This window comes from Fukomys damarensis, unplaced genomic scaffold (assembly GCF_012274545.1).
Source record: "Fukomys damarensis isolate Sample0158 unplaced genomic scaffold, DMR_v1.0_HiC HiC_scaffold_9, whole genome shotgun sequence".
NCBI classification, from domain to species: Eukaryota; Metazoa; Chordata; class Mammalia; order Rodentia; family Bathyergidae; genus Fukomys; species Fukomys damarensis.
Window position 1 is genome coordinate 20656985 of NW_022900921.1, and position 25875 is coordinate 20682859.

A 25875-nucleotide genomic window follows, 5' to 3' on the forward strand; every position below is an offset into this window, starting at 1 on the left:
CACACACACACACACACACACACACACACACACACACTCTCTCTCTCTCTCTCTCTCTCTCTCTCTCTCCTCCCAGATTTTTTATTTCCTCTTGAAATTTTTTTTTCCAGCAGTGAGTCTACAGATACAGATTGGCCACCCAGCTAGTAGGACACAGGCTTTTTCTGGGCCACAGTTCTCATTCCTCCCTACTGTTAAAACTTCAGTAGTCTAGTTCACTGTCCTTGCCTGAGCAGGCATTTAGATTTGAGAACTCTGCGCAGATTCATGCGGCCACGACTGTACGCAGTTTCCAGGGTGTGTCAGACACTGGGCAAGGAGGACGGCCACAGGGACAGGAAAACAGCCATGTGGACTCCCCTGGAAAATGTGTTCAGACTGAATGCTACCCTGGCAACCCTCCTCACCTGCCAGGTCTGTCTGGACCTCTTCTCTTCCAGATGTTTCTGTTCCCTGTTGCTCCCAGGCTCTCAGCATGGGATGTTATTTCAAAGATGCAAGGCACCAAAACAGCCTGGGCTGGCAGAATTACTAGGCAAAGATCACAAGGTGCCTAGCTCAGGAAGCAGGGAGCAAGAGAAAACAGAAGAGGGCACAGTCTCTTGGTTGCCCCTCTTCTCCCAGGCTGCTCAGCTTCCTCAGGCAAGACATGTAGGTGCAGGGAAAGATAAAATTAAGCTGCTTATGGAAAACAAGATGCTGAGGAGAGACTCATTGATTCTCGGCATCAGCAAGATCTAACAGCTTGTCCCTTTGCCCTCTCTATTTTGGGAGGAAGGAGGCCTCCTACTCAGCTCAGCTGGGCTTCCACCAATGGAGCTCTGAGCTACCTGGTCCACAGACGGGAGCTGGGTGGGGTTTAAAAAGCAACACACCTTGAAGCAAACTTAACAACTACAGGTTGAGAGTCCCTTATCCAAGGTGCTTGGGACCAGAAGTGTTTGGGATTTCAGGCTTTTCCAGACTCCAGAATATTTATATATACTGTCTAAGGGGTGATCAAAATATACAGAGTGTTTAAATTTTTAAAAATTATTGCAATATAAGACATTGCCATTAATCCTCCTCCCAATCCTCCTCCTTCCTCTGAACACACTTATCCCTTCGTTCTTGCCCCTTTCTGAAGCAGGTCTGGAAGTCTTCTTTTGGGAATGTCTTCATGAGGTGTGATTAAAAATACAGCGAATGCTGCTGCTGAGTGCCATCCAATGGAAAGGCAAGAGTGTAAAAACATTATGGTGTGTGAGCTGGGCGTGGTGGCGCACGCCTGTAATCCCAGCACTCCGGAGGCTGAGGCAGGAGGATTTCTTTGGATTCGAGACCGGTCTGGGCTACACAGTGAATTCCAGATCAGTCTCAACTACATAGTGAGACCCTGTCTTAACAAACAAACAAACAAACAAACAAACAAAACATTATGCTGTGTCCTCATCCACCTTATTCACTGCACCTGGCCCCCAGAGACTTCTGGCTCTTTTCCCATATCAGAGTGACCAGGAAAGGTAAATATTTGGAATCAATTCAGGATGTGGAAGCGGCCATGATAGAGAAACAAAGAACCCATAAAAAGACTTCCAAAACTACTTCCAAAAGTAGCAAGAACGATAGGATAAATGTGTCAGAAATGCAAGGGATTATTCTGAGGGTGATTAGGCAATGCATTTTTTACTATAATAAATTTTCAAAAATTTAAACATTTCCCATGTTTTCTAATCACACCTTGTACAAAATAAGACATGAGTCTAAACATGACATTCATTTATGGATCTTGTATTCCTTACACACATGGCCTGAAGAAAATGTGGTACATTTTTAGTGCGCCTGCATTTTGACTGTAACTCGCCACAGGAGGTCAGATGTGGAACTTTTCATTTGTGATATCAGGGTCAGTGATCAGGAAGGTTCAGACTTTGGAGCGCTTCAGCTTTTTGCATTAGGTTCTTCAATGTGTATTGAAGACTTGAACTGGTCTCCCTCTTTGACTAGAAGGGTTAATTCTCCCTCTTTGGAGTAGAGAACTTTAGGATAATTTATCTGTCCTGGCTCTTCTCTCTTTGAAGAACAGTAGTATAACTGCTATGTGAAATAACACAGTCATTTCTAGAGGCCACATCTGTGTGTACAGCCCTATGGCAACTGTTTTCCAAAACACTTTTCCTAAGCTATTTTACTGAGCCCTCACGGCAGTGCTATGATAATCTTCATTTTTCTTATGAGGGAACAGAGCTGCAGTGGTGCTAGATTTGGTCAGGGTCACCCACCTAGCAGTAAGGGAAACTCCGGCTTCTTTGATTTCAGAACTTGTCTTTCATCCAGTACCTAGAATCCATATATATATTTCCTTTTCCATATTCCCTGTATCTGGGGAGTGGCTGTTTTCTCTAGCCTTGTGATGTGTCTGGGTGTGCTTTGGGTGGTGGAAGGTGTGATTGGATTTGGAAGATCCTGCTTGCCTCCCAGGGGTACGGAGGCATCAGAAGTTTGGCTGACTCTCAGGAAAGAGTCTCAGGTGGGGCTGTTCACCAAACTGTCACTGGCACAAAGTGGCAAGCTCTTTACTGGGTGTCTTGCATTTGCACAAAATAGCTATGCCTGGCTTTGTGCTCTCCTCACCCTGTGTTTTTCTGTACTCTGGGAAGACCAGGAGATAACAATAAAGCAGAGGAAATAGCATCCTTCCCACATGGTGAAATGTTCTGCCTTGCTTCATTTGAGAGGCCAACTGGTACTCAGATGGAAAACTTTGATATCCCAGGTAGTTATTAAACTGAGCTGTTGCTGGATTCAGTGAGTTGAGAGGCTGGGGGCATATTATGTTTACGAGTATCTCTCCCACAGCAGAGCTGACTGTCTTCTGGGGCCATCTATCCCAGGCCTACCTCCCAATGGAACCTCAGAGGTCAAGTAAATATAAAGAGAGGATCAGGTGAGGTGAACAGGTAATACATGCTCAACACCTTTGGGGTCAGGCAATGGCTAAATATCTGCACCTTACAAATATCAATTCCTTGAATACTGTACAGTCTACACAGGAAATGCTATCTCCACTTGACAAATGATACTTGGGGAACTCAGAGGGCTTAAGTAACTTTGTGTAGAGTTCTCCAGCCTGTAAGCGGTAGGTTAATATCTACGCTGTCTTCACCCAAAGACTTCATTTTCTGACACCCAGCTCCATCTCATTAAAAGACTCTGGGAGTCTGTAATGCTGTGGAAGGAGGTAGAGGCATCCTACTTGTAGGTGCTTTTCACCAACTCAGTGATGATTTACAGTAACACAGAACAAGAAGATCCGTACTCCCATCAGAGGAACTGAAGGGGAGCGGCACATCGGAGAATGGTTGTGTATGTATGTGTATCCCTGTATGTGTATTTCCACACATTGGCTCTGAGTTGCAATGCCTCCTGCTTTTCTAAGATCACCTTCAGCACCCACATATGTTCTGTGTCAAGAGGTATTAGCCTCAGCCTGCCGATTACCAACACAGTGATGCTGCAGAAGATAATCCCTTCCAGGAATGTTGGCTTCAGGAAAGGAAAGGCAACAAGCAGAAGTCACTGAGAATGAACTTGAGCTTGAGCTGGGGTGAATGGAGCCCAGTGAGCCTAGGACAGGAAGGGCTCTCATGATTTAGGTTCTGCTGAAGAATGGACTGTCCTGGCCAGAAAAGGCCCAACAACTGTCATCACCCATGGCATCTTGCAGGTTCTTTCTTTCAGGGTCCAGAGGCATGGGATGATGGGCCACAGGAGGACAGGAGTCCCCTCACATCTGTAAAAGAGGTCCAGCATGACCAGTCTCCCTATGAAGGCCAATGGGGCTACAGACCACTGAGTCCCCATCTTTAGGGGCAGCTCTTGGTCTTATCCCATCCTCAGTGAGGATCCTCCTGGAGCCCACAGGCCTTTGTGTGGAAAACACAAACACTTGGAGCCAGGTTGTGATAAACTGCATTAAAATCCTCTTGGCAACTCTAGCAACCCACAAGCTGACTCAGCAGCCCGGGGCTTGCGTTCTGGGTGGTATTTATATTCTCCATCCCTGTCCGCAGGGCTGTGGAGGACTCCAGTTTTATGCCTCCTCCCAGTGCGCTTGTCTGACAAAGCCAAAAACACATTCCCAATTCCAGAGTACAAGATCTTTTCAGAATACTGGTGCCAAACAAGAATTCAGAGGCCCTTTCCAGAAGAACCAGAGCTCTTCCAGGAAAGATTCTGGAGTAGATAAGAACGGAGTCCAGGTCCCTGTCAAGAGGGAAGCTTTGAGGACATCCCAACCCGAGGGACCAGTTTCTGTCTCATACACTCAAGTGCAGACGCATGGGAGAAGAAAGATGGCATCGACAGTCTTCTGGCATGGCCCTTTCTTCAGCTCCTCCAGTGGGGGAATGATTATTAAGGAATAGGTCGTCTCCGTCTTTGTTATTGAGAAAAAGTACTCTGTATGCCGCTGGAGGAAGTCACCACCACTACACATGGGCATAAAGACCAGCGAGGGGAGTTCTTCTGGCTCCATAAGCTGCAGGAGAGCCAGTCACCTCTTCTTCATTAACACGCCTCCCTTCTCTTTTATTTCTCTAAAATTAACCCTCTGCCATGCTGTACTTCTTTATCTATTAAACATAATAACCACTCTCTTGTCTTAGCACTTTGTTTTCATGCTTTGCCTAATACGTATGGGACATTTACTCGGAACAACCTACGAAGGCTGGATGTAGACGGGGAGGATCCTAGCGACATCAGGAGCTACTATAAGGGCAAAAACCTGATCCTGGTCAGAATCTACTCTGGGCTGTACATGGGTGCTCTGGTTCACATCATGCTAACCCACCAAAGAGGAAATGGGAGGAGCCCTCTAAGTCCCACCCAGGAGCACAGCCAATTTCCCCTTCTCTCTTGATTATGGCTGCACTGTTGTGGTGATTCCTGATGCCAAGGAAACAGCACATGGTGGTGATGTAACTCTTTGGCCTGCCGGAGAAACAAGACCTCCTCTATTCCAGTGACACGAAGAGGGCACAAGGATTAGAGACAAGCCACAGTTTTTCTTTTCTTTTTTTTTTTGAGGGAATCAGAGGACAGCTCCAACTCTGAGAGATCAGAAAGGAACTATTACTTGGTTATCAGGAGATTAGGGGACCCTGCTATTGTGACTTGGCTTATTGTGACCAACGATGGTCAGTTTCCTAATAGCTTCCTACTTGATGATTAATGGGTCCTTCCAGAGGGGGCAAACCATTCACTCACTGATCAAGCATAGGGCATTCCAGATCTCAGGCCTCCTCAGGGATTTCCATAGGAAATGCCAGGTTCCTGACAGAAAGAATCCCTTCACTGATAATGCACCAGCAACTTATGCCATTTCTGCTGCTAGAAAGGACTCTCGCCATCCCACCCCAACTGAGTTTTGCTTGGGAAACAGGAGGTCCCTGATCGCTTATTACATGGTTCAGAGCATACATTTACGGGGGATAACAACACAGTAGGGACGGTCCCACGGAGGCAGATGCTCACGATGTATACTGAGGCATGACAGGAGGAACTAATAGTCACTGAATGAGCACTTTCTTCTTGGCTTAGGCCAGCGAAGAATTCTTGCTCACCATGTTACACTAGCTCTGTACATCTTCCCATGACTGGGTCTGAAGAAGGATGTGGTATGAGAAAGGGAACTCCCGGGTTAGGAAGCCTAGGTTCTAATCCAGGCCCAGTTTCTCATGTGCTGTATGACCATGGTCATGTTCCTTCACCTTTGGTTTCCCTAGCTGTAAAATGCGCCTTTCAGTATCTTCCCCTTAACACTGTTGAAAAGATAGAATGAGATGGTACATAGAAGATTGTTTAGCACAGGTCCTGGAGCCTGCCAAGAATTCAATAAATGTTAGCAGCCATGATTAGGAGCAGTAGTAAGTAGTTCATGCGAAACAGCTGGTGAGGGAAAGTGAGTTAGATGGAGTGAAGTTTTGTTCCCTACTCTGTAATTGGCGTGTTGCTTGGCAAACTCCAAGCGCCTCAAATGGCTTTTGTCTGCCTTCCAAGAAAACTGCACAACAGGTGTCCGGGTTGTCTTAACTTATTCCAGCCTGGAGACAGTCTGGTTTGGTTTAAAACCTCCTGTGGCAGGTTTAAGAGCTTCTACATCACACGGCCGTCCTCGCCACGCGAGTGGCTTTCCTGTGTGTGCCTACAACCAATGAGTGCTGAATGAAGGCTTAATTTCCAAGGGCAGCTGTGTAACACAGCTTGCAGCTATCCACTGGAGGAGCAAATGACAGCCCTAGTGACAAGCTGACTGCTCTTCCTGCTTCGGCAAGCACGGGTCTCTGAGCTAGAAGACAGGGTGTGGGGTGTGGTGGTGGAGGGCACACACCTGGCTGCCATGGAGATGACCAGCACTTCCACATATGTCCCCGGAACCCAGAAGCCTGGGTGGGGAGGGTGGTAGAAGGTGATGGAGGGAATGAAATGGGGTCCCAGCAGATGCTTCCACGAGGGATAGTTCATTCCAAACATACATCCTATTGCCCAAATGGGGGCTCGTTCATTTTCTAGCAGCCTGTTTTAAGGGGCGAAGCTGACAGACTCTCCTGCATTCCCAAAGACAGTAGGTGTTGCTAGTAACAACAACAAAAACGAATATGTGTTTCTATAGTGAGTGGCTGCAGGAATTGAACCCGTTCTGGATTGATTATAGGGAAATCCACCAGCTATTTTCAAACATGTGAAGGCAATAACAACAGACTTTTCTGAGTTTCTCAGGAGCTAGGGTGTAGGTGTAGTATAAGAAAGAGCTCTCTAACTTCTAACTATAAGCATGTGAGAAACAGTAAGCATTTATCACAGACACCAAGTGCAGATGAGTGACAGGAAAACTGTCAGAGATGGTACTTGGTGGGGGTGGGAGCATGGCAGTTCCTGCATCGGCCACATGGATTATGTTTGGAGCCCTGAGGTTCCATTGACCTGTAAGGTCCTGGAACAGGAACTACAGCAGGTAACCCATATGTGGCTCCTGAACACATGGAATTACATTTAGGGGCGTCTCCTGAGGTCACCGAAGCATGTCTTTGTAGACCCATTTGTGTAGCCTTTGAGAAATTCTGGGATACCTTGTTATGAGTGTTGGCCTTCTGCCCAGAGGAACGTGCCAAGACCCTCCCCCGCCAGGTCTGCCAGGGAGGTGGGCTGGGTACATACTGGACTGGGCATGTTCAGAGGCTTGGCTAAGAAGTCCAGGGATATGAGGAGGGGAAGAGCAGGACAACCAATTGTAACGTACCCACTTTGTTACTTGTGGCATCACAGGAAGGGCCAAAAGGAAATATCCAGGACCATATGCGGTGCAGAGACACCTGTGCTTTGTGATGGATTAATTATATGAAAGATGGAAAAAGAAGAAGAAAATCAAACCTCTTATGGAAAGCCTCTGAGTCAAAGGACAGGAAATTACCCAGACTACCAGGGTATTCTAATCAGAGATTTCTTATCAGAGCATCTCCAGTCTAACAGGGAAAATCCAATCTATAGCCAGCTGAACACTAAATTAGATTTAATCAGGACCTGCATTCCAACTGCTCACCGGCAGGTCAAATCCAATGATAGCTACTCAAGCCTGAGGTGCCAGTTCTCTCTGGAAAGCAAGCCTACCTGAGTTGTGTCAACTCCTGGTTTGGACAGGCGGAGAGACTTTGTCTACCTCCCAACCAGTCAATTCTATCTGCTCGAGCCACTGCAAGGCAGCTGGATCCGTCTGCCCAGCCCAGACGAAGCCCTGCTTCTTGCAGTAACCTCCTACTGTCAGTACATCTTCGTAGACTCTGTGATAATGACATTCTCTGCACTAGGCACTCCGATGCACACAGTGTCTGCTTAGTGAGGGCAAGGAAATGTTCCTTCCACACACAAACACACAGGTGACAAAAGGACATCCACACCAGCCTGGCAGACACAATATCCCCAAATCTACCTCCACGTGGCGGCCTTTGTTTTTCTTCTTCCAGGGGATTAATGGCGATAGTTAACCAGCCTTGCAGTAGCAGTTAGAACTTACAGTTTCTTTGCCAGGAGCAAAGAATACCATCTGCGAAATGCCCAGCTCCCTGTAGATCCCTGCCCTGTCATCCTGAAACACAGCCTCAAAGGCCCGTGGAAGGCTGGGAACTCTGAGCAAGCTCGAGCTCACACAGAGACACATGGAATGAACAGACTCAGGGAAAGAGGCAGGGAGATGCGGAGAAAGGAGAAAGGGAGATCTTTCTCACCCTGGCTTTTACTGAGCTTTGCCAAGTAAACCTGGCTATTGCTCTGATGGATCTGCTGCCCAGAACCTTGCTGAGCATCTCATCCCAGCGTGATTCACATTACTGTGTCATCCTAGAAGAATGTGTCCAGGGCTGAGTCTTAAAGGACGCGAGAAGGGTAGAGAATAAAGATGCGAGACGAAAAGGGCTGCAAGAAGTCTTAGTTTTTAAGAGCAGTGGGCGTCAAGCGCATAGGGTGTGTGGCCCACTTCCCTCCCTCCATCCTTGTTCTTGTGTCTCCCACCCATTTGAAGGTCCCACGGGACTCCCTGCCCCGCAAACTTACACTGGGTTCTTCTTACTTGCACATGGGAGGTAGAGGCCTTTTCCTCACAGCCTGTGAATCCTGCCTGTCTGTACTCTGACACACAGCTCTGCAAACACAACTCGTAAATCCCCAGCCCATGTAGGTGCCATCTACTTTCCACATCTATTTTGCTAAGTGATAGCAGGCAAGTCATTTACCTCTCTGAGACCTGACACAGGGGTACCCTGATTCACGAACTTAATTGTAAATCATAGAGAAAATTAAGTTCATGATCGAGGTACCACTGTCTGCTCCATTGTTCAAAGGATACGCAAAGTCAATTTCTAATGCCGATAGGGAATTGTGATGTGATGGTCAGAGTAGACAAGCACATGTGCGCACATGTGTGAGTGTGCGCACACACACACACACACACACACACACACAGTCTCATACCCACAGCACATTACATCACCTAGTCATGCACCAGAGGGACACCTTAGCAACACCCGTCTCCCTTCATCATAAAATCTGAAAATATAAGCTAAATTCTTTTCTTCCCATCTCCACATCAGAGTTCAAGTACCGTCTTTAAACACTGAAACTTAAATGTACACAATGAAATAAATGCAAATAAATAATCTCAGAGCTTGAAATTCAGAGCAACAGATCTTCCTTTAAACAAACACTTCCCCTCTCAGCCGTATCGTACCCAGACAGAATCCCACCTGTGACTGATTACACTCTTCTCTAATCGTTTCACCCCACCTTGATCCTTCTTCAAGGTCAGATATCTACCAGCAGCTCTGTTTCAGCGTTCATGTTAGAATGTGGCCTGTGACAGCTTTTCCCTACATCTTAGCACATGTCTGCAAGATACTTCCTCTTGCAGGATTCAACTCTTACTTAACCAATGGTTAGTGATTTATGCCTGGGGCTCTGCACTGTGTCACGCAGACACGTGCACATTGACCTTTGCCTTCCTCTCTCAATTCTCTGGCTCTCCACCCACAGGAAAAGGGGCAAAGGAGGTGAGAGATGGACAGCTCAGAAGTTTTGTTTCCTTACAGTGTGCATAAAGTCAAAGAAGAACTCTCTAGAGCTTGGATTCACATTTTCAGGCAAGAGCCTTCCAACAGTCCCAGAGATGCAAACAGCGGCAAGGTGGCTACTCACAGCAGCTGCAGGGACACCAGCCCATCAAACAGTCCCTTGGCAATCTCGGTGATCTTGTTCCCATACAGGACCCTGGAAGAGAGCAGATGATGGTGGTCACCATGATGCAAGGCTACCAGAACTCACTCATGGGATAGGTCATCACCTCTGTCAGACTGGGTGCAGGATCTCAGGCCGCCTCCTTCCCTGGCCTGCCTCATCCTTTCTCCTCATCAGTGAGACAGAGTCAGGTAAGGGCAGCCCAGGGCCGGAGGGGCAGGCTGTCCCAGAGGCAAGAGAGATCTCCATCCTGCTTCACTCCTGGGCAGCCCAGCCCAATACATCATCCACAACGGAAGCAGCAACCCCTTAGTGGTGACTCCCTGAGCTGCAAATATGACTCACACCCCAGCAATAAATAAGCAGCGTGGGAGGCCAGCCAGCTCTGTGCCTTCAATAGGTATTGATCAAGCTGAGCCCAGCCTATAGAATGTTTCCTTTTAATATACCGTTGCACCCTAGGAATTCCCAAGCTGAGTCCTTTAATTATCCATTAGGACAGGGCTCTAGGTACCTGGGGACTTTTCCAGATAGCTTGGAGATTGCTGAGCCAAAGAATGGCTTGCAGGAAAAGCTAAGAAGCTTCTATTTCTATCCCTCTTTCCTATGCCTTGAAATCCAGGAAGCCAAGAACTCAGAACCCCTCTGCCCGCCTCTCTTTGTATATTGGTGCCTGCTATTTACAGGCCTTTTCTTTCATGGTGTTAAGGCCTGGGAAGGAAATCTACTGGCTTTGCCCCTCCAGCCTAAGGTCCAGTGCTCTCTGAGCCTGGACCTGGTTGATCCTAAGCAGAGTAACAAAGAGACCCTTCTGGCCTTTCTGCTTCCCTCCATAGTGGATTTTGCAGTATCTTGGGTCCAGCCTTCTCTCTGATCAAGGAACTGGGCTAAGGAAGGTTTGGTTGGTTGGTTTCTGTTAAAATCCCTTCTAGGGGCCCTGAAGTGCATGGAATGGACGCACTTTTAAATTCCCACTTGGATCACAAATCCTGGCTGTGATACTCATTTGAGGAGGCAAAATATTAGGATGAGGAAATGGTAAATGGCAGTGATAAACCAAATCCCCCATTTCCAGATGCCACTGGGAGTGAAGAGTGAGCATCTCCACCAGCCTGCGGGTGTGTTTCATTAATGTTTCAACAAATTAATGACTACACAGAAGTCAGCATGATGGCTCGGGCACACGTTTGTAATTCATATTAATGTCCCACTGCTCACTGTGCAAAATGCAGTAATGCCACTGTCTGCTCGTCTCAGTGGATGTCAGAACTCCGGGTGCAGCAGAAGCTGTGCAGCAGAGGGGCTGGGAGGCTCGGGCAGGTCTTTCCCCATGACTCACACCTTCACACAGGCCATCCCAAGCAAGCTGGGTCCTTCAGGTGCTTGTGTGTCCACCTTAGGGACACCCGTCTGCCTGCCCTGCAGGTCTCAGCCCAACATCTCTCCTTCAGAAGGCTTCTAAATATTTCAGTTAATTGTTTTTACTACCTGTTACTCTATTATTATTTCTTCAAACCATTTACTTTTAGGTCATTGATATTACTTTCATATTTATTTAACTTTTCTGTCACCCAAGCACCTCCCGTGAAGTTAGGCTCCCCGAGGATGGTGACAGCATGGGATATGTTCATGCTGGGTCCCTCAAGCCAAGGACAGAACAGGTTTGGCACAATAAATATCTACTGAACGAATGAGCAGATACACGGCTCTCCAGCCTTTTAAGTTGGCCGCTTCTGAGCTGGGCTTGGATGAGTTTACGTTCAACTCTCGGGTCTACGGGGGTCTTGTCTTTCTAGATTACTGCCACATTCTCAGTGCTTGTAACACTGCTCAGTACACAGTAGGCGTCTACGGAAGGGATGGATGAATCATCGTGGTGAGAGGCAGTTCCCCTAAACAACACCCGATAGTATTTGAGAACTGGCCAGTCACATTCAGCAACTACATGTTGAATTTCTTTTACTGCAAGACAGGAAGCATTTCACTGTCCTTAGACTGTCCCTAAATGGTCCCGACCAAGAGAATGGGACCTGGAAGGTGTGGAAGGGCAGAGCTAGGACGCAGTGGCAGACAGCCGCTCTCCCTTCCCCTCTGTGATCTTCGCAACAATAAGCAGGCACTAATCTCACACACAGTCCTGTCTTTGATATCCCGGCCAGATGTTCTTTTCAACAAATGAAACTAATTTACTCTGCAGGCATCAGACAACTGCTGAATCAGAGGCTTCCCTGTCCTCAGCCCTGCCCAATGGGCCGGGGCGGGCGGTGGAGCGAGAGAGGTACCTCTTGTTCCTCGCTCTTTCACACATTAGGCAAACAGGTTGCATAGAGAAGCAAAATACGGACAGGCTGCCTCTGAGCATCTTCCTCACTGCAAGGGGAAAAGGCCACCAGATGATGTAAATGGTACCAATCAATGAAGACTTTACCTATCTTACATTTGACTTCCTACATTGTCTCAAGAGTTTGCAAAGCATGGAGACCAAGAGTGAGGATTCTGGAGCCAAACAGCTTGGGTCCACATCCTGCCTCTCCTACTTATTGCTGGTTACATTTCTTTGTTGTAACATGATTTTTAAAATAATCATATGCTTGGTATAGTTCTAGGTACCAGGGTATAGCCAGACACAAATTAGGCAAGGAGCTGTGGCTACTCAATTTCTTTATCTGTCAGAGAGAGTTAGTAGATTTTACAGTTTGGGTTCTTGTGAAGATTACACATTAAGGCTCCTAGGATATAGCCGGGTGTGGTGCCACATGCCTGTAATCCCCACACTCTGAGAGCCTTAGGTAGGAGGATCATAAATTCAAACCTAGCCTGGGCATCTTTGCAATTGAATGAGGCCCTGTCTCAAAATAAAAACATTTAAAAAGGGCCAGAGATGTAGCTCAGTGCAAAGGCCTTGGGTTTAATCCTCAGTGCTGGAAAAAACAGTAAACAAAGAAGACTCCTAGAACAGTATGTGGTACAGTCAGCACTCAGTGAGACTGACTACTGCTATTACTGTAAGCATGTGCACTGAATGTGTTGGGTAGGGAAGACACCGTCATCCCCATTTTTCTACACAGGCACAGAATGCTCAAGTGACTTCCTTATGCCACACAGTGAACCACCCAGGAAATCGGGACACAACTGCATACTTCCTGCCCCGGATGGGGCCAGTGGGGCTGCCTAAGGGTTTCCAAATCCAACAATGGAAGGGCAATAGGACAGGGTATTACATCCTCTCAGAACACTGGCCACGAGGTTGGTTAGGAGAAAAAAATCATCTAAAAATTAGCGGAAGAAAACAACAAGCTTTTCTTCTGAGAAGGACACATACACGGCAGGGGGCGGGGCTGGGAAACAAGGGACTCTCCGTGATCGGCACACGTTACCATCCTCTCTTCTGTCCTCCCTAGAGACAGCACTGCTGTGGCTTACAGAGGAGGGAGCCAGGACAGGCCAAAGACGCATTCGAATTAGAAACCAATAACTGGGAAAACTGCTGGGCACTTAATCAATAACAATAATGCATTTGAGTTGTAGAAATATTCCCCAAGATCAATTGCCCCTGAAGAAATATTTGTTTCTTTTACCAGGTTGCCACAAGTGTGTTAGGGAACATAAAACCTCGATAAACACCTCCCGGGGTGCATGGACACCTCCCCGCTCCCCCCTGCAGGCCCCACTTACAGCGATGTGAGGGCCTTCAGGCCCTGGAAGGCATCCGGAGCTATGTCCGATATCTGATTCTTGCTGATGTCTCTGAAAACATTAACAGGGCAGTCTGAGAAGGTAGTTTGGAGGCGATAACAGCCAACCCTAAGTGCAAACTGAGCAGTTCAGCCATTCAAAATGGTAAAGATTAATTGATCAATCATGCCCTTCTTTTATGTATAGCACAAGAGAAAGCACTTAAACCATTCCTTTCCACTGCCTGGTGAGGGAAGACACTAACTTTGTACGTTGTGCTTGGGGTTCAAAGGATTCTCATCCTCTGTACCTTGACTCTGGCACATGTGGGGCTCACTTTGAGGTGCAAACCCGTATCTAGGGGCTTTGTCTTAGGCCTTGTTATCAATCAGTTAATGACACAGGTCAAACAGGAACCAGACTCAGCTAACTACAGGCCTGAGTTCCTTTAAGTAGTGCCCTTTTGCCTTATGCCTCAGCCAGTGTTTATCATCTCCCAGAGAGGTCTGAGCTCCCGATTCCCCAGTTAATTTCCTAAAAGGAATTCTGACCTAAAAGGAATTCTGAGGCAGGAACTTAAGCCTCTGTCTGGCTCGATGCATCCTGTGGGATGTTTGATGTAAGCACATCACAGGGTTCTCAAGAGTCACCTTTGAGATATGGATTTGTCTCTGGCTGCCCACGTTCCTCTTTTGGAGCAAGCCTGGGGAGGTGACAATGTCTGGCATTTTGGATAATGTGTCTGAGAAAGTGTTGTGTGACAGAAGGATCACAGGCTACGAGGTACCTGGCCTTACAGGTGCAGAGCGACCTCCCGACCCAGCTCCTTTGCAGAGGGCCTGGACTCCCCATTTTACTGAGAACTGGCCACTGGTTCTTGCTAATGGCTTTTCAGTGAGGGAGATTCTCTCCCTCAGAGTTGTTAGTTCTGGGCTGGCCTTTGGGCTTCATCACTCCAAAGAGATACTCCAATTTCCTGTGACAACAAACCTCTTCAGTTCTTTTTCTTTTACAAAATAAATCAATATCTCTTTGCTTTTGTGCACGAAAGGGAGAGCAGGGTCCTTGCAGGGCAACAAGAAGGAGACAAATAGATATTGAGAAAAGAGCAAAGCTGAGCAAGCTGTAAGCAGGTGCCTCTGGCCAGGCCAGACACCCAGCCCCAGAAGCACACTCAGAAGACAGTGTTCTTGAGACCGTTCTCTCCTTCATCTAACTGCCTAGGAGAGGGCCTCACTCCCACCTGGGCCTGGACCTCTGCTCCCTTCCCTCACCATTCCCAAAGCCTGTGCATTGAAAGATATTTCACAGGTTAGGGCCTTTTCTGCACAGCTGTCTAGTTTATCCCCTTAGCTGGTGAGATGGCCTCTAACAAATCCACAGATTGTGCTCGCAAACTCATCAGCTTACACTGGGCTTTCCTTCAGCGCTCTGTTTTTGTGTAAGGGTCTTAACAAGCAAATACCCGAGATTATCCTGATCTTGCTCACTCTCTGTGTGGCTGCCTAGCAAAGCACTTGAAGCAAGTAGAGTTTGCTCAGATCAGACAAAGGAGAGGGCCTGTTTTGACTGTTTTTTTCCCTGGTCATTGACTGTCCCTTCAAGGTGCTCAGACCTCTAGCAGACAAGGGGAAGTCCTACGGCCAGCGTGGAAGCCTTCTGCTCTGGGTCTGTGAGGGGCTTTTGGTCCACAGTTAGATTCTGGGCCTCAGCCTTCCTTCACTGCAGTAGGAGGTGAGCAATCTGAGGCTTTTGGAGATGATGGAGACTGGGAATTGTAGAAGTGATAGTTCAGTTGGGAACTGACCCTACTGGTTACCTTTTCCCACCCACTTTTATAAATTTTATGTATCTGTAGTATGCATTCATTGTGGAATGGCCAAATCAAGCTATTTTACTTAAACATCACTGTACACGTTCATCATTTACTTGTTGGGAAAACAGTCAAATCAGACTCAGCAATTTCACGTATACAATCCCTCCTTGTTAACAAGTCACCATGTCCTAGAGCAGATCTCAAATTCTTTCTCCTGCCTAACCAAAGTGTTGTATCCTTTGGCCAACATCACCCTGGTTTGCTGTGGCCTCTGCTTCCCCCAGAAACTCTGGGACCTACCATCCAATTCTCTGCTTCTGCGAGGTGGACTTTTAAAGATCTGTTTTTTTCCCCTGTTTAAAGATCTCCTGTACCAGGGAGATCATGTGCCATGCTTTATCTTCACTCTTAATTCTGCAGGAAGGAAAAAGCACCCCTGAGAAGCCAAGGACCTGGAGCTACAAATGCATGAACGTAGTCATTGGGGTCCAGAGTGGGCAGTTTAAGCATCCTGACCCCCAGCTCAAGGCTGTTCCTGCTGTTTTGCTATAACGGGCTCAGAACACAGTGGCCTGGTACAGGAAGGCAGATTGGGGAAGGCTTTAGCTGACCACTGACTGGTACAGTAACCCCTGCCCTGCCCACAAAGAGGCAGTTCGAGAACTGACTGTACACTGCAGTCACCCTTGACCAGTGGCTCTCAAGCCTCCCTACAGTGTTCTACAAGGCACCCCCAGAAAGTCTGATTTGGTAGGCTGGGGCTTAAGGGCTGGAAATCTGCATATTTGACAAATCTCCAGGACACTCCCATGTGGGGAGCCCACGGATCTTACTTTAGGCCACGATGGTGGTTTAGAATCTGATTGGTCTCAGACCTACCTCAGTTCCCCTGAGGTCATAAACTGGATGATGGAGAGGTGGTGGCTTTTAGAGACCAAGGGGGAAAGTTCAACTGCATACAAGAGCTAAACTGGAATATAAGTGTGAGATACTAGGACGTCCTGGAGCCTTGGAAGACTGTTCAACCTAAGAGACATGAAAAGAACTCTCAACACACCATCTGGCTAAACAACCTCGGTTTGGGCTTGAGGTGTCAGGGCTACCAGTAAACCAACTCTATGAAACCAGGCAGGTGAAGGATCTTCATTTTCTATTCTCGCTTCAAGTGGCTTTTCTACCTTGATAATAGTTGTTTTTTTTTTTTTTTTTAAATCTGGGAGTGATCAAGTATGTACATGGGTATATGTATATGTATGTTGTATGTTGTGGTACTGGCATTCAATCCAAGGACTTGCATATGTTAGCCAAAAGCTCTACTGCTGCGCCTTTAAAAATTTTTTAAGACAAGGTCTCGCTAGGTTGCCCAGGCTGGCTTTGGACTTGGGATCCTGATGCCTCAGCCTCCTGATAGCTGGGATCAAGCCTAGCTGCCGGAATGTTTTTAATACTAAGGAAACCACTAGAAATAGGTAAGATCACAGCCAATCATTCATGGATAACTCATTTTTAAAAGAGAGGTAAGAGCAAGATATAGTTCAATCGTAACTGAGGGAGGTTTGTTTCTTTTTTTGTCAAATATTGGAAATAAACCGATCATGGACACCTAAGAGAAATTCACACTTAGGGATTTGAAATCCAGCTTTGCTCAGGACTCTCCTTCTCCTAAGCCATTAAACTTCAGTCTGGGTTTCTGAAGTTCTTTTAGTTAAAAAACTTTAAGTGGGCTCTTTCCTACAGCTATCCCCTTGGTGGGGGGGAGGGGCATCATAATAAATATTGGCAGCATCAGAAAGTAATCAAAAATTAAATTCTCTTTCCTGGTCATGACAAAGAAGCGCTTATGAATTTTGAATGCACCGATTATGGTAATTCCTATAGGATGGAAAAAGAATGGTAAAACACGGCCAAACTCTAAATTACCGGGACCTCACAAAAATTAGAGCAGTAACCTAAATCATGCAAGAGATATAGGTTGGGGCAGTGACTGAACTTGTCATTTTTCATTGAAATTACTATCTGGCTGCATAATCAAGCTGGGCTTTAAAAATGAATGGGGAGGGGGATGCACAGAGCTTGAGCTGGGGAAACAGGGACACCAGGAGATTAATGACCAAGGTGTTAAATATTAAGGCCTGTATTTATACAGTCCCTCTAGCAGGAATACTGCCAAGGGGAGGGAAGAAGTCTGCACTTAGAGCTGCCTCATTATGTTGGTTTCTACTTCTGGAACTGCACCAGGAGAAAGTTTTGTTTGCTTTGGATTTCCAGAGAGATGTTAAGTTGCCTTCCTGAAATCTGAGGGTAAAGCCTACTAATGCCACTGTTTCACAGGGATGTTTATTTTTAACATAAAAGGAATCAGCAGACCTTGTTAATGTAGGCCCTCCTTCTCAAGGGAAACCAGTGAATCAGCCTGAGGTGGAAGGAAGGAGCACAGTCAAGTTCGTGGATACACCTGACCTCTCTCTTTCCTCCGTGGGAGGGCAAGAGAGTAAGAAAATGGACCTGAAAATAGCATCTCCATTACTGGACTAGAGAAATGGCTTCTCAACCTAAAAAAGGGGAAGGGCTTTCCCTCCAGAATCTTAATAGCTGTTATGGCCACGCCTGAGCCACTTCTGAATCCTGAGTGCTTCCCTTCAGGAGTGTCCCGGGCTGAGTGACCCGCAGAGCATGCTCAAGGCTGGTGAGTGACAGGGACAGATGACGCACCGTCACCTGGACGGGCTGAGGGTGATGAGGCAATGATGCTGTCCCAGGGTGCTGTGGGAGGGGGTTACAGCAGGCTCGTGTCACCAGGGCTCAATTGATGATCTCAGTGATGCTCGGTGCAGGGGCATCAAGTCATGTGACTCTTTGTTACCTAAATCCTCCAAGGCTTCTCATTTCTCTTAGAAAGAGCAGAGAGGCCTAAGAACTATGCGATCTCTGCCCCGCAGACCCCTCCAACACCGTCCCCACCCACTCCCCTCCTTTACTCCACTCCTCCTTGCTGGTCCACAAACCAGCATGCATCCCAAGCCTTCCACTTGCTCTTCCCATGGCCTGGGCCAGTGCCCTAGAGACTCATGTTCATCTTCTTCTTCATTCGAATAGGCCACACAGAAGCCTTCAGGGGAAACCCACCCGAAAGCCCGGCCCACTGGCACCCTTTTTCTGTTTTTTGTTTTACTTTGTAGTACTTTTGATTTCAGATATTTCTTTCCTACGTTCTCCCACTTGAATGGAGGCTCCATGAGTGCAGTGCTTAGTTCTTCTCAGTGCTCTGCACAGATCCTGGCATAGAAGACAGTCACTGAGTACTACATGAATGAACACACTTGTAAGGATGTTGGTGATGGTCATATAAACAGCAGTGGGGTCACTCCTAGGTGTCTTTTAAACTCCCCCTTTAGTTCTGTGTCTCCATAGCCATAGACATTAAAAATGGCAATGGGTTTTTGGGTGTTATCCCTTCCTCTCACATAGATAAGTTTTACTTTGCTCTGGATGGGAGGAGCTTAGCTCTACAAACCTAAGCTCAGGTGCCTCATAAGCTGCATACACTTCTGAACCGGACCTGCCAATCTTGGGACTGTATCCTGGACCCAAAAATGTATGTGGACCATCAACCAAACAGGCTGCCTATTACACATTGCAGATACCAACCCTCCCAACACAAACACACACACACACCACCACCACCAGAAACATCTGGGCCCAGTTGTTCCCAGGGGAACTCACATTCGCTTCAGTTTCTTGTATTGGGTGAAGGCTCCTGCAGGGATGGATTTGATGGAGTTCTGTTCTAGGCGTCTGAGGAAAACAGGACAGAGAAGAATCAGTTAGCCATTTACTTGTCAGCAAGTGGTTCCCGAGGGCTCCTGTGTTCTCTGGCCTTGAGGACAGGATGGTGTCTTGGATCAAAAGGCACACATTCTGATGGAAGGAGACAGAAAATGGTGTGACAGCCAGAGGTCAGTTTCTGCATTATAGAGCACTATCCAAGGATCTAAGACTCTTTGGAGAAATTGAAAAAGAATGTTTTCACTTTGAAGGTTTTCAATTCTTGCTTATTACAGTGGACCTGCAAGTTATGATTGGCCTGATATATAAACAACTTGGGTGATGACCAGTATTTTAGTTTTAACTCACAATGAAAGTCATGAGTTAGGACCCAGATCCAGCCTCTTGTGCTTCCAGATGGTCTCAGATACAGATTTAACCCTTAAAGAGTTCTGAAACAAACATTACAACAACCTTTCCCATGTGGGGTTGAAAAATCCTGGCCAATGCCTGAGTACACTGAGATCTGCTGACAGGAGACTTTGAAAGCTGTGTAGAGGAGCCTGAGCCCCCAATTGATCAACCTGAGTTACAACCAGCCCTCAGGAATGAATTGAGTTCATAACTCAAGGGTCCACTGTACAAGCTTCATCTGGAGGCAACTGTCTTCTTCAGAGAAAGCTGTAAGAAGTAACCAAGCAGAGTGCTGAAAAGTCAAAGGGAAAAAGGAAAAATAAAAAGAGATGGACCATGGCCAGCAATGTTTATCTGTCATGAAATTGTGAAATTCAACCACACAGCTAATGGGTAGAAATTTCAACAGCTGACTTCATTTCTGGGATTTTCAATTGGCTGTTTTAATATAGCGGACGAGTAAGCAGAAAGTCTTTAGGTTGCCAGCCTGTCATTCTTCACACTGGTTCTCTGGCATCCTGAGGTCCTAGGGGCCCAGGCAAGACCACTTTCCTGGGCTGCTGCTGGAATCTGTGGCTTCAACTTCATACAGATATCCTGAAATGCTTATGCCCTTATTGCTCTGGAAAGAGAAAGAGAGGCCGCAGGCCCAGGGCCCAGGACTTCCCGGGAAGAGAGGAGGCCATGGGGGAGTAAGTCAGCCTTTCCATTTGTTATGCTTTCATCTCTCAGATGACTTCCCGTCACTGGAACAGGTGTAGTGGGAAACAGGCCTGAGCAGGAGGCAGGGTGCTCTATTACAGATGATGAATGACCCCCGAGTCCAGGCTGAGGGCTTGGCCTCCATCCCCATCCATCTGTCTTCTTCCCGAGGTGCGCATCTTTTCATCACCTCCTCATTTGGCACCGATACCCCCCAAACTCTCAGCTGGGAAGACTTTTTAAAAGAAGCGTGAGTGGAGGGGGGAAGTGGGGGAAGCAGAAGAGAGAGAGAGGGGAGGAGTGGGCTTCCTTGGAGGCTCCAACTAGAGGATGCACATTTCGGCCCGGGCTGAACCCATTCATCTTGAAGAGTAATCCCCGCTGCAGAGTAGGGGAGACAGCTGTATTAATTTGTGCCTCTGCGATCTCATCTTCATTGGGGGAGCAGAGTATTTGTTACTGGAACTGCTAATGGAGCAGTTTGCCAGCAATTTTCCCATTTCAAACAACATCTCAGCTGCTAATGTGGAATGGTTTGTCAGGCCTACCCATAACACAGACAAATCACTCTCCAGGCGAAAGGAAGGGGGAAACGTGGGGGGAGGAAGGGGGGTGCTGAGAGGAAGGAGAGAGTATCAGGACAGATCATTCCTGGTTGCTGGATGAATAGAGTCTACAAATGAGACTGCCATGGTCTATTAACAATGTCTCTGTGCCCTGCTGACGGGGGACAGGGAGGGTTCTTTGCTGGGATCGCAGCCACAGGCTGGCTGGACAGGGGTCTTGCTGGCTGACTGGCTCAGTGTGAGCCACCAAAGCTTGCCATAGGGTTTCAGGGACTGTGGGCTACATTTGCATTTTCCAGGAGAGCTCAGAGTCTGGCAGGAATTTCTTGGCCAAGACACCAGCTCCGTGGATCTCTGGGGCGGCCGGTCAGGTGCCACGTGCTCTCCAGGGATCCCGTGCTTCACCTGCCACTTTGGTGAGGGATCGTGGCTGCCTGGTGCCTCTGGGGAGAAGCCCTGTCTGTAATGACACCAACCCCCTTGGCTTTCACAGGAGGAGCTACTACTTCCTCTTGCAGGCCCACAGCCATGCAAGAGAGATGAGGGCTGCATGTGAGATCTGCTGGGTCCTCACCAATTTACCGCATTCCAGCGCAGACGAAGGACCTGTGCAGGGATGGGTCAACGAGCAGAATGTGATGCTAGCCTCAAGGTATTAGTAGTCTGTCGATAGAGACTATCCCAGCACGGCCCATCACAACACCCAATTTTATTTGTACTCACTAAATAAGACGAGCTATCATTTATGGCATCTAGTTGATTTTTCTTTTATTCTTTATGCTTAGGAAGCCAGCTGTATTGCTCCCATTTTTCAGACGAGGAAAAGAAAGCCTACAGGGATCAAATAACCTTCCCAGTGAAGGGCCAGCAAGTGGCAGCACTGAGGTCTCTTTTTCTCTATCCACTTGCTACACTGCCTCTCTGTATTTGTGAAAATGGGGCACTGGGAAAAGTTTAGGAGATTCAGACCTCAGGGCTCACTTTATGGAAGGAGGTGCTCAGTGAAAGGGTACTGAAGTAGAGGAAAGACAGAACAGAGCTGCAACTACTGTCAGCCCCTCACATCCACGGGTAACACAGCCACAGATTCAATCAACTGAAGTTCCGAAATATTAAGAAAACCGCTGCGCCTCTCCTGAACATGTACAGACTCTTTCCTCATCATTATCTCTAAACGACACAGTTTAACAACTGGCATTAGGTATTATGAATACCTAATCTAGAGATGATTCAAGTATATGGGAAGGTGTGCAGAAGTTGTGTGAACACTACACCGTTTTCTATAAGCAGCTTGAGCAGTGGAGGATCATGGTAGGAGTATTTGTGGAGGGTCCTGAAGCAACTTCCCATGGGTACAGAGGGAGAACTGTGTATATAGAGCATCTGCGTGGGCTACAGTGACAGTGCTTTTGGAAAAAGAATAAGGAATTCTGGGCTGAGCCTGTTAACCCTGGCGGAGACCTTCTTTCTCCTCACACTTGCTCATCAGGACTGGTAGTAGGCATCGCCTACAGCCTCCCAGCTTCTCATGCTGTTTGGATACTGGCTGAACAGCCATTGCTTAATGGAGCATCAAGGCCATGGTCTGATGGGAAGTAACTCTGCTCCAGGACGCATGAGGGGTTTGTCTGGGGTGTGCGGTTGGTGTAGGTGTGATTAGCCTGGGTACCTTAGAGAGAGAGTAGCGGCAGGGGTAACAGCAGCAGTAAGAGGTGATCGTTTCAGGTGCTTAAAGCCAGCTGCCACGCACTGTAGTAAAAGTCTTCCATGGTACATCTAACCCAGTACTGATAGCCTTCTGAGGCAGATCTGGCCCAAAGTCACAAAGCCAGGAGGAGCTGCAGGTGGGACTGCCACCAAGTTTTTCTGAAGCCGAAGCCCTATGCAGCGGGGACCCCTTGGCAGGTGAAACACACTGCCCAGACTTGCAGCCTGGGACACAGAAGCAACAATCTAGCTTCCAGTGGGAAGGAAAATAACTTCAGTGTAAAGAACAAGGAGAAGCATTAGCATGCACAAAAACTGTCACATTTTGGGAGATGTCGGAAACCAACAGCTGTTTTAGGTCTCTTAACTGGCACATGCGTCTCCCTTTGTCTGGAACACATTCTTCAGGCTGCAAACTGATTTAATAGGAGTAGCATAAAAACAAACACACAAATCAAACATCTGAGCATCTCTCTTCACCAGCAGAAACAATGGGAACATCTGATGGGGATTTCAGCCATTCACGCTCCACACTGATTCGCCCTAGTACCTCGGGTGCTTCCTTAATGCTCTGCCATCTGCAAACATGTGACCGAACACAACGTATTTCTAGCAACACATAAGCCGATGTGATGCCAGAGAGACTGGCAGGGCCACTGCCACAGTGGGGGCATGCCTGCCAGCCACCTGCAAAGAGGTGCAGCAGCTGTGTGCAAATTCTGGTGGGGCTCACAGTGACGATCTGATGAACAGCTGTCTACGGAAGGTTTCCTGTGTGTCGGACACCATACTCTTCACATACTGGCTCACATTACTCCCTTCGACATTATTAGGGAGTGGGAGTATTTCTGAAACACCCATTTTATGGATGAGGAAGTTGTGGTACAAGAGGTCAATTTGCTTAAGGTTGGTCAGCTAGTGAATGGCAGACCTTCCTGGACTTGAATCTTGGCTTGGTCTGATGTAAGTACTTGGGTTCATAACTCCTAGGCTATACTGTGCCGCCCACAAATGCCGCTTCACGGTTTCTTAACTTTTTCCTCGGCTTAGGAACTCTTGTTAGGATGTCCAGCTCCTGCTGAAGAGAGGAAATCCCATGCATATCCTTCCCCCAAATCATCTTGGGTCATCTGCTTGAGGACCAGACAGTGACTCAACCTGTCTGGTACAGAGCTGAAGGAGGTCATTTTCAAGGTGGTGCCCTGGGCCCAACTTCTGAAGCATCTCACTCCTCTCTCCCTTTCTTTATCGTTGTTTCTTGCAGGGAGTCCTAGACCTGTCCACTGAGTTTAAATTTTAGCTCCCAGAAAAGATGAGGACAGATGGCCAGTCTGACACGAGCCATCTCTAACTTCCGTCTGCACAACACCTGGCATCATCGCCTCTGGAACACAGAGGCACACAATATGTATGGTACCAGATCATTTCTTTCAATCACACGCGTGTGTGCTGATACCAACAGATGACATCTTTTTAATCTTAAGGAGCAGCATGGGAATTTGAGACTAGATCATTCTATCATGTCGGGCATGTACACATGGGCATGGGGTTTTGCTTTCCTGATTTCATTTTTCTTTTCTGAAGCCTCATAACATCATGTTAACTTTCACACATTATGCCCTTCAATCTTCTTGGAACATCTCTAGCTGGATTACGATGCCTCCCAGTTTGCAAAGGAAGGAAACTGAGCGAAGCAGGAGATGTTAAGAAATGTGCTGGGAAGAGGGGGAGAGGGCTGGAACGGAGGGTAGGGGAATGGAAAAAAAGAGTAGTCAAGATATTTCATGTACAAATTCCCTATGATGAATGTGATCATTATGTGTATCTAAACTGCACCAATAAACTTAACGAATAAATAAAAAAAGAAATGTACCCCAAATCAAGGCAGAACTAGGACTCAACACCCACAAGACTCTTGGCTCCAAGGCTGCTGGGAGCCACGTGTGGCCAGACCTCCTTATCCTCTCCGTGCTCACCTGACTCTATCTCTCCACCTTCCACAGCTTGGCCTCGGAACACTGCCCCGTCAGCACATTTCGGAATCAGTGGGGTCTACAGTTTCTAGATAGCACTGGCTCTCTGGTTGTTTGCTGGTTTGTTTAGTCTTTAGCCGTCTCGCTTTCTTTACCCCTCCTGGTGACCGGTGCAATGGGGATGCAGTGCGAAGCAGCGACCCGCTCACCTCAAACAGCGGACTTGAAGGGAGATGGGGTAGACATTGGGGTTACATTTCCCTCCCAGGTGCTTTCACGGAGAACTGACACTGAGCCCTTTCCACAGCCTATCTCCATCACACACACCCTGCACAGCACAAGACAGCACACTGGAGGACGCCATCTGGGGACTCAGAAAAGAACGGAAGAAGGTGAAGGTGGCATGGGAGGGCTCTTCAAGTGCAGGGGGTGGCTCTGGGGCTTGGGAAGGCCCAGAAGGGCACCCGAGGGCCACAGAACACAGAGTGGACCTCTGGCTCTTCCCCAATCTCTCCTGGCTGGGGGCTGGAGTAGGTTCAGAGAAACATCAGGGAACACCGCAGATGGTGCCCTTGACAGGAGCTGAGTTTCGAGGAAAATCTGCAGCGAACCGTCTCGCCGTGGGTTCTCTGGAAGAAGCTATTTTTAGAGGAATTGGCTCTGGTATGCGAAGAGACCAGCGCATACTCCTCTGAGCTGCCTTGGCTTTGGAGAAAAAGCCAAGAGAGTCTGCCAGATTGCTTTGCAGGAGAGGTAGGTACCCCTTCCAAATGTCGGGGTGTGCACAACCTCTCCCAAGGTTAAGGCCATTTCAAAGAATCACTAGTAGCTCAGGACTGAGAAGAGGGAGTGCAGAGCCCGACATGGCCAAGCATTCTGAAGGGGGAGCACAAATCTAGATTACCCAGGCAGCCATGGGAAAGAGGTGGAATTCTCAGCATCAAAAAGAGACAGTCCAGTTTGGCTGTCTTTGGGATCGTAGGCCAGGCACTTCCTATTTCTCCAGGGCTGTGTCCTGCTGTTTCAACTCTGTTGCCTTCTTCCCACAGGTCTGCTGGTCTCTCACTGCTAAGAAGACTCATTTCGGCTGCTTTAGAGACTTCTAGGCTAACAGGCAGGTCGCCAGGCCTGGCTGTGTCGCTGTTAGGAGCAAGCAAGTCCCTTCTGTCCCCCAAGTTCTAGCTTCCATGTCACCACTTGCACTGCCCTCCGTGACCACAGAGACTTTGCCTCATCTGCTTTAATTTCTCAGCTTCATTTCATCACAAGGGAGAATGAAACAAACACAGCAAGAAGAGTCCCATGCAATCCATCTGGTAGACCACGGGTGCCCAGTAAGCAGGCGCAGCCTTATTACCACGGCTGCATACATTTGCATGAAGATGAGCTGCTCCCACGTTTCAGTAACCATGCGTGTGGCTGGCTTCTGCGTGGAGCTCATCCTGCCAACCACCACCTTTAAGGGAACAGCCTTTCTTTCCTCCCCCTCCACCCC

The 25875-nt window shown here is 47.7% G+C and overlaps 1 protein-coding gene across 3 annotated transcripts in view; it reads right to left on the reverse strand.

The window, feature by feature from the left end:
* The window catches only part of Slit3 (slit guidance ligand 3), a 552271-nt gene that overhangs the window by 107841 nt on the left and 418555 nt on the right, over positions 1-25875 (reverse strand). For all 3 annotated transcript variants that reach the window (XM_010622214.2, XM_010622217.3, XM_010622215.1), the window contains 3 exons: positions 18977-19048; positions 13438-13509; positions 9724-9795 (listed from right to left, as the gene is read on the reverse strand). In XM_010622214.2, the coding sequence (XP_010620516.1) occupies positions 9724-9795; positions 13438-13509; positions 18977-19048 (216 nt within the window). The remainder of the gene's footprint in view (positions 1-9723; positions 9796-13437; positions 13510-18976; positions 19049-25875) is intronic.